The 9,859-nt window shown below is 41.3% G+C and overlaps 1 protein-coding gene across 1 annotated transcript; it reads left to right on the forward strand.

The window, feature by feature from the left end:
- Nucleotides 1-3,054: 3,054 nt before the first annotated feature.
- Nucleotides 3,055-7,676, forward strand: LOC112785440 (uncharacterized). The gene is made up of 4 exons (XM_025828905.1): nt 3,055-3,430; nt 3,467-5,283; nt 5,449-7,310; nt 7,427-7,676. The coding sequence occupies exons 1-4, from the start codon at nt 3,055-3,057 to the stop codon at nt 7,674-7,676; spliced, it is 4,305 nt and encodes a 1,434-aa protein (XP_025684690.1).
- The last annotated feature ends 2,183 nt before the right edge of the window (nt 7,677-9,859 follow it).

Raw genomic sequence — 9,859 nt, forward strand, 5'->3', positions numbered from 1 at the left:
ATCAATAATACTAAGTTGTTTTTTGATGTTGCTACACCATTAACCTGTAATTTGGAGGTCTTAGCATGTACACCCCAAAAAAAAAAAGCTTCATACTTGTTGATGGAAACATGCATTGGACAGATACTTTTGTAAGTTTTATTTTATTTTTTAAATAATTTTAATTTTAAGATTTCATTTTGGGATTTGGACTGTGAATGCAAGACTAAGAAAAAATTTTTTGCCGCGCCACGCCTCGCCTGGCCGCACCTTGCCTTGCTGCCTTAAGTCGATCTGCCAAAACAGGTAACGAGTTAAATTTTTTTTTATTTTTCTTTTCTTATCGTTTGTTAAGTTTGGGAGCTGGTTATTAAGTTTGTTACTGCCAGTTTGTTACTACCTCATTAGCTGTGTGCATTCGGATTATTTTGTATATATAAGCTGAAACTAAGTTGTTGTAGATCGAATTTCCTTTTTTTAGTTTAATGAGTTTGTTATGAAATATGAATTCATGAATGCTTTTGTCTTTAGTAGACAATGTTTGATATTGAGAACGAGCTGCATTTTGTTGCGTTAGGTTATTACTTTAATATGTTCGTATGATGCGGTCGCTCTGTGATTAGTTGAACTATAGTTTCAATTTCGATATATGCATATTAGCAAGCTCTCAAGGAGCAAGAAATGAGAGAAAGCAGAAGAGCATTTTGGAGAATTTACAGAGAGGAAAATAGCACTGAATCTTGATGCTTGCGCTATAATTCATCTTTATGTCTCTAATTCTAGTATGACAGCTGAAACTATTGTAACTAAATCTAATTAGTTGATTTGAGTCATTGTACTATACTTACGAAATTAGGAGAACTATAGCAGTGTGTGTGTTTTATAACTTGAGGTAGTAACCTTGTTGCTTTTGCGAATTAGCTTTTAATTAAGGTTTGGTGCTATTCATTTGATACTATTTGTTAGCAGTATGTGTGTTTTATAACATGAGGTAGTAACCTAATGCTAAGCTTGTTGCTTTTGAGAATTGGCTTTTAATTAAGATTTAGTGTTATTCATTTGATATTATTTATTATTGGTGATTTGTGTTTTCATTAAAAATTTTAGTGTGTTTTCTGATGTTAAAATTTATCATATCTTCTAGAAAAATATTTTGTTGTGGCAAAGACGGTGTGAGGATGCATTGTATTTCCTGCTCACTTTTAGTACTCGACGGCCTGTGTGTCACTTGGCATCAGTTGCAATGGCAAAGATTATATCCAAGAGAAATGGAATATCAGTTTATGCTAGAGCAAGCAACCTTTAGAGATTTCTTTCTGATGGGAAGAGGAGTGAACCTTAGAAAATTGTTGATCGGTAACTGTTGATACTGTTTGACATGGTTTAATCCAAGAATGTGTAGAGAAAATCTTGGACTGTTGCTTTATATGTCTTGTCTTTTGTTGATACTTGAAAAAAATATGTATTGTTTTGTTCTAGCTTGAACATAAGAAAAATTCATGCCTTTAATATACTTACTTTTAGGTTTTTGTCAGTCAAATTAGTTCTCTTGTTTGAGAAACTATATAGAAATATGTTTTTGTAAACAATTTTAGTTATTACTCTATCAATGGTTCTTGTTACCATATGCCATGTGCAAGTTCTTTCATTATGTTGATCATCATAAATACTTGAGTGATGGAAACTGAATTTTATATATACTTATTACTACTATTTTTTTGTTTTATTTTATCCTTTTTTTATATATTTTTAAGATAAGCTATTTTGAAAGTCAAAAAAAATAAAATAAAGAGAAAGTATTTTTGGTACAATTTGTATATAAATAAGAAAAAGAATGATAGTGACAAAATAAAAGAAATTATAGGAATATCTTTCATGTCGTAGAATCATTAAATATGGATTATAGGAATATCTTTCATTTATAATTTCACCGAATTTTCAATTAGGTCCCTATACTTTTTTCTTTTCAATTAGATCCCTAGAGATATACAAATAATTTCACAATTCACTAATATTTTTTTGACGTTTAACGTTAACAAGGACTAAACTGAAAAGAAAAAAAAAAGTATAAGGACCCATTAAAAAAAAATATAAAGACTTAATTAAAAATTCGGTAAAACTATAAAAACTTGTTGAATAATTAAACCTAAATAGTATTATAAAAATTAGAATATGTAATTATTTAAATTTAATATCTATTTTATTTTGTTAATTAGATACTCTTGAGATATTTTAGTGTATATAAATTGTTAGAATACATTTATATAAATGATTATAATAACAAAAATAATGAGATTTTTCATCTTTCAATTTTTTTTTTCAGAATTTTTTTCTCATATCGTATTTGTTCTACTGTTTTACTACTCGATCAAACTCTGCAAATTTAAATAGAGTTTTGTCAATTGTCTTTGATACGTCACCCTTATCCTCGGTTGCACAGAAAGGTCGGCCCCGTATCAGTCACCCGAAATACTCGGCGCGTAAATATCGGGGGCTGGCGCCACATTAAACAAGCTCGGAAAAAGAGCAGATAAGCTCAACCTTACCCGTTCGAATAAAAAGACACGTGCATCATAAAGCTCGGTCCCGTATCAGCCGTCCGCAAATCTCGGCACGTGATCAGGACCAAAACAGCATCACTCAACTGAAAATAGGAAACGTGCTCAACTAGTTTATAGCACCAAAACAGAATATCTCAACCAACCTATAAACTAGGACTTATCCACTAACGGGCAGAAGACAACTCCTATAAAACCTAGCTAATATGCTTGGCTAGGTCTCAGGTTCTATCACTCTAACTCTCTCACTCTTTTCTCTTAACTCACTCACTGTGAACCACTACTGACTTGAGCGTCGGAGTATCTTGTGCAGGTATTCCCGCCGCGGTGTTTCACTTCCAGCCGACGTCAAGCTCTTCCTCCTCGGTGTCAACCCACTCGGAAGCACTTAAGCTCGGCCTCCCTAGTGTTCAGACGAACCACTTGGCGCCCACCGTGGGGCCCGGAGTACATCTAACCCCATTTTTTCCTTCGTCTAGTCTTCTATTTTATTTTGCAGGATCCCCGATCCTCGGACATGACTGACAAGGAAAATCCACAACTCTCACAGGATGACCTCCTGGCTCAAATCGCTGAGCTTCAGGCGGAGGTACGGAGGATAGCCGAGCTTTCAACACAAAACAATGGAGAGAACTCCAAAGGCTCGGCTCAAAGTGCGGCGGACCCTTTAAACATCGTCCCGCCAAAGGAAAAGCTCACCCTCGACAACCCTTTCTCCGAGGAGATCACGAATTACCAAATGCCAAAAAACTTTACGCTGCCCACCGCGCTGGAGCCGTACAAGGGGTTCGGCGACCCCCGAGCCCTTGTGAAGAAGTTCCAATCGATGATGTTCTTCAACGGCCCGAACAATGAGCCCGTCCTCTGTCGAGCATTTCCCACGTACCTAGATGGTGCTGCGTTACTCTAGTTTTCTAAACTTTCTGCAGGTTCGATTTCCTCCTTTGAAGACCTCGCCAGATCATTCATTGACTACTTCGCTGCATCAAGAATTTATGTACATGGCTCGGACTATCTCGGCACCATCAAACAAGGTCAGCACGAGAGTCTGAAAGACTACATGACCAGATTCGCTGACGCCACTATGGAGATCCAAGACTTGGACCCGGCCGTTCACCTGCACGCCCTCAAGGCCGGCCTCAGGCCTGGCAAATTTCGGGAGACCATTGCCATAACAAAACCAAAGACGCTAGAGGAATTCCGAGAAAGGGCGGCTGGGAAAATGGAGATTGAAGAACTCCGAGAAGCCCAAAAATCAGAAAAACAGCCACAGTGGAGAGATGAGGAAAGGAATTTCAGATCGCCAGGCAACAGGGACACCAAGAAACCTCCTAAGCCCGCGTCAAAGTACAACACATACACCAGATTCAACACCAGAAGAGAGAACATCATCAGAGAAATCCTCAATGCCAAAATCATAAAGCCACCAGCCCGAGCAGGGAACTACCAGGATCAACGATTTGTGGACAAGACAAAGCATTGTGCCTTCCACCGGAAGTTCGGTCATACCACAGATGACTGCATCGTTGCAAAGGACCTCCTGGAAAGACTAGCACGCCAAGGGCTCCTGGACAAATACATCGAGACCCGAAAAGGCAGAGGAGGAAACTCGGACAGGATAGAGCATAAGCAAGCAACGGCCGACGACAAAAAAGAGAGGATGACTCCTGATCCGCCAAGAGGAGTCATCAACCACATATCAGGAGGATTCGCAGGCGGAGGAGGAACAAGCTCGGCCAGGAAGCGAAGCTATAGAGCAATGCTGGCAATCGAAGGGACCATACAATCAAGGAAGGACAAAGAACCAGACATCACAATATCCTTCAACCAAACAGACTTCAAATCGGCAAGCCCTAACCTCGACGACCCCGTGGTAATTTCCATTCAGGTCGGAGAGCTGTTGGTAAGAAAAACATTGTTAGATCCAGGTAGTAGTGCTGACGTTTTATTTTACTCTACTTTTACAAAAATGAAATTATCAGAGAAATTGATACAACTCTCCTCTGGAGAGCTAATTGGGTTCTCCGGAGAGAGAGTCCCCATCATGGGGCATATATGGCTAAAGACCACAATGGGAGAGATCCCTATGTCAAAATCAATTGATATTCAATATCTAATAGTAAACTGTTACAACCCTTATAATATTATACTTGGGAGACCCGCACTGAACATATTCAGGGCAGTGGTGTCCACATTACACCTGTGTGTCAAGTTTCCAGTGCAGGAAAACAAGATCGCTACGGTGTACGCCGACCATCAAGAAGCTCGGCAGTGTTACAACGCTGGTCTAAAACCAGTCCAAACAGAACAGGAAGCTCGGCCCCAGGTTCAAGCAATCCACACGACGGCCAACTCAGCAACACTACCCGATCTAGACCCAAGGGAAGACCTCGGGGAAAGACCTCGGCCAATGGACGACCTTCAACAAATAACACTAACAGCAGACGACAAACAATGCACATATGTTGGAGAGGCATTAGAAGGGGCAGACCGAGCAAGACTCATTCACATACTGCGTCAGAACGCCGACCTTTTTGCATGGACACCAGATGACATGCCCGGAATCAACCCAGAAGTCATCTGCCATAAGCTAGCAATCGACAAAACAATCCGACCAGTTGCACAGAAGAAAAGGAACCTCGGAGAGGAGAAAAAACAAGCAGCACTCGAAGAAACCCAGAAACTCCTCAATGCAGGTTTCATCAGAGAGATTCGCTTCACCACATGGTTGTCCAACGTGGTAATGGTAAGGATGAGCTCAGGTAAATGGCGCATGTGCGTCGACTTTACAAACTTAAATAAAGCTTGCCCTAAAGATGCATATCCACTGCCTTGCATTGATAAATTAGTTGATAACGCCTCTGGTTTCAAAGCTTTGAGTTTTATGGATGCATACTCTGGCTATAACCAGATTCTAATGCACCCAGAAGACCAAAGCAAAACAGCTTTTATAACAGAACATGGGAATTTTTGTTACAAGGTAATGCCCTTTGGCCTAAAGAATGCAGGGGCGACATATCAAAGGCTAATGGACAAGGTGTTCCAACAACAGATAGGCCGCAATATGGAGGTCTACGTAGATGACATGGTAGCAAAAACACCTATGCAGGGGTCACATTGTGACGACCTAGTAGAAATCTTCAGACAACTCCGAGCATATAACATGAGACTCAATCCAGACAAATGTGCATTCAGAGTACAAGGAGGGAAGTTCCTGGGATTCATGTTAACATCTCGAGGCATCGAGGCCAACCCAGAAAAGTGCAAGGCCGTGCTGAACATGACAAGTCCAAAAACGGTAAAGGAAGTCCAGCAACTTGCAGGACGAATAGCTGCCCTGTCACGTTTCCTACCTGCAGTGGCAAACCGATCTTATCACTTTTTCCAGACATTCTCAAAAGGCAGGAAGTTCAGCTGGACAGACGAATGCGAAAATGCTTTTACCGAACTTAAACAACACTTAACATCACCACCAATCCTCCAAAGACCAGAGACAGGTAACCCACTGTATTTATACCTATCGGTATCTAACCATACTATAAGCTCAGTTTTAGTAACAGAAACAGGAAGAAAGCAAAGCCCAGTATACTTCATCAGTAGGGTGCTACAACCAACAGAAACAAGGTACCCGAAGATAGAACAACTGGCGCTAGCACTAGTCACCATAGCAAGAAAACTGCGGCATTATTTTCAGAGCCACACAATCATAGTACGAACGGACCAACCGCTAAGGCAGATATTGACTAGACTCGAGCTCGCCGGCAGATTGATAAAGTGGTCGGTCGAGCTCTCCGAGTTCGACATCCAGTACGAATCAAGGAAAACACTGAAGTCACAGGTGCTAGCCGACTTTATATCGGAGATGACTATTGATACACATAATACAGAGGTCAGTTGGAGCATACATGTAGATGGAGCGTCAAACAAAGAAGGCAGTGGAGCAGGGATACTATTAAAAGAAGGAGACAAGGTGGTGGCCGAGCAGTCACTACAGTTCCGCTTCAACGCAAGCAACAATCAGGCAGAATATGAGGCCCTACTTGCTGGACTAAAGCTCGCCCTACAACTACAAATACCTCAAATAACAGCCTACTGCGACTCTTCCTTAGTGGTACATCAAATAAAGGGCGAATTTCAGGTAAAAGATCCTCTGTTAGAGAAATATTGGCTCATAACAAAGGATCTAATTTCAAAATTTAAAGAATTTGATATTATCCATGTAAACCGAGAACAAAACACCAGGGCCGATGTGTTATCCAAGTTAGCCACAACTCGGCAAGCCGAAAACACATCGGAACTGTCCCAGCTAACACTTAACAAACCAAGTTTTGAGCAGGGTACAATTCTGAGCATTACACAGGTCCCAGATTGGCAAAAACCTTTTCTTGATTACATTAACACAGGCACTATGCCAAATGACGAACCAAACTTGCCACTCTTCCGAAGAAGAGCAAGCTTCTATACAGTGCTCGGAAATACCCTATACAGGCGGGGACATTCACAACCACTACTCAAGTGCATTAGCAAAGAGGAAGCCGAGGAGGTTATGGCTGAAACTCATGAAGGAGTCTTAGCAAAGATCTTGCGAACAGGATACTATTGGCCGACGATAAAACGGGACTGCATCACAAAAGTCAAAGCATGTGATAATTGTCAAAAGCACGCCACCCTCTCAGAAACCCCAGCCGAGGAGCTCCATACCATAGAGGTAAGCTGGCCTTTCGATAGTGGGGATTGGATATCCTCGGACCCTTTCCGAAAGCGCCAGGCCAGGTAAAGTTTCTCTTAGTGTCAATTGACTATTTCTCTAAGTGGATAGAAGCACAACCACTAGCGCACATAACAGCAGAAAAAGTGCGATCTTTTCTATGGAAAAATATCATATGCAGATTCGGTATCCCAAGAGAAATAATCTCGGATAACGGGAGACAATTTACAGACCACAAGCTCGCCACTTTTCTGAAAAATTTTAACATTAAACATCACTTCAGCTCAGTAGAACACCCGCAGACTAACGGACAAGTTGAATCAGCTAACAGAATTATCTTGCAGGGATTAAAGAAAAAGCTCGGCGAAGCTAAAGGAGAATGGGCCGACCTCATCCCAGAAATCCTGTGGGGTTACAACACCAGCATCTAATCTGCCACAGGAGAAACTCCTTTCAAATTGGTATATGGCGCAGAAGCGCTCATTCCAGTAGAGGTCAGCGTCCCAACGTTAAGGACCAAGCTCTATAATCAATCAAACAATCAACAAGCTCGGATAGCCGAATTGGACCTTGTAGAAGAAGACAGAGACATTTCCGCCATAAAACAGCGAGCCAGAAAACAATACCTAGAGCAAAGACACAACAAAAGAGTAGTTCGCAGGTCTTTCAACAATGGAGATCTTGTACTCAGACGAACAGAAGATGCTCGGAAACCTTCATCACATGGCAAATTAGCAGCAAATTGGGAAGGACCTTTCCGAGTCCTTCAAAACCTCGGAAAGGGGGCTTACAAACTAGAAACCCTTAGAGGAGAACAACTCCCAGGAACATGGAACGTCTCCTCTCTAAGGGAATATCAGTCTTGACATAGCCTGTATGATAGCGAATGATGGTACTCTTTTTTCCTCTGAAGGTTTTTTCCCAAAACGCAAGGGTTTTACTCGGAAAGGGTTTTAATGAGGCCGGACGCAACAAATCATTGTACCCATACAACTTATGTGCAATCAAAACAGTTCCCATTTTGACAGTTAGCATACGTTTCAGTCAGTAAACATTTCAAGTATCCGAGCATAATCCTCGGGACCCTAACATCACAAGCCAAGTTTTTTCCCAATGAACAAACTAATCCGAGCTTCATACTCGGAATTCCACATACGCATACCGAGCATAATACTCGGACAAGTAAAAACTAACACTTTTTTTTTCTACTACGCATTCCAACAAATGAACATTTAAAATTAATCCGAGCTCTATACTCGGAGAGAAACGCGCGCATTCCGAGCATGATTCTCGGAGAAGAAGAAGATAAACAAAATATTTCGAGCGAATCCTAAGGGATCACTTTACCATAACCCTTATATTTGAGCTACTGCTCTCTTTACCAACCATCATCAAACACAAACAGCCGTTTTCACATAACGGCACACTACTATAATCTAACCAAAATATATATATATCACATTAATCAACAGAAGCTATAATTTCAAACCGAGCTATATACTCGGACCACAAAACATCATTGTCAAACATTAGGAAAAAAGTTCAAGACAAAAATAGAAACAAGCTTCAAAGATACTACAAGCATACAAAATAAACAGGACAAACACTAAAGCCTACTCTATCTTATCACCTATGCTGGAACCCTCACTCTCACTTCCAGCAGCACCTTCATCTTCCACAAGTTCTCCATTAACGACAACCTTCATAACATCGAGCTTTGAAGAATCAGCTTCGGGATACAACACCTTGACTTGGGAAACGGCGCGGTCAAACCCTTGGGCAAAGGCCTCATAGACCCCGCCTTCTAACTCTTTGATTCGAGCAGACAACCGATTGACCTCAGACTTCGTGTTCTTCAAAGAAGCCTCGTGCAGTTTCCGCTCCTCAGCAAATTCAAGCTCTCTCTTCTCAATGGAGGATGACAGCTCAACAATTTTATCATCTTTTTTCTGGATAATTTCAGACAACTCCTCTACATGCGCAGCTTCTTTTTCCTCCCGCTCTAAGGCGAGCTCCTGAGATCGACCAATGGCGACGATCCGAGCACCAATAACCTAAAAGAAAAACAGCTCAGTAAACAAACAACATTATAAAGGAACATTCAGCAAGCACAAATACTTAAGTCATACCTGGAGAAAACGACTAACACCAGCTCGGCCCACCTCATCAATCATTTTCATATCATCAGGAAAACAGCAAAGCTCGTCAGCCATAACGCCAAAAGGATAGAGCTTCGCCCATAAAGATCTGCCATGCTCGTTCTCATCATATCCGTGAAGCCTTTTTTGCGATTCATAAGCAGATTCAACTGCTTGAAGAATCAGCGATGACTCCCCCTTACCATCCAGCACCTCGGCAAGACTACCTTTAGCCTGAACCCTCTTTCGCTTAGGCTTCGGCCCAAGACCATATTGGGCTACTATAGCGGCTGGCCCCTTCCCCACATTAGACGACACTTCCTTCTCACTTTTCTTCCGTTGGCTAAAGAACGACTTCAACCCCGCAGTAGTGATTGCAGGAGCTTTCTCAGCTGTAAAATAACATGCAAACAAGTCAGAAGAAAACATGGAAAATCAGAAACACAATACAAACATAACAAAGTGCAGTTACCTAT

This window comes from Arachis hypogaea, chromosome 20 (genome assembly GCF_003086295.3).
Source record: "Arachis hypogaea cultivar Tifrunner chromosome 20, arahy.Tifrunner.gnm2.J5K5, whole genome shotgun sequence".
Classification (NCBI taxonomy): Eukaryota; Viridiplantae; Streptophyta; class Magnoliopsida; order Fabales; family Fabaceae; genus Arachis; species Arachis hypogaea.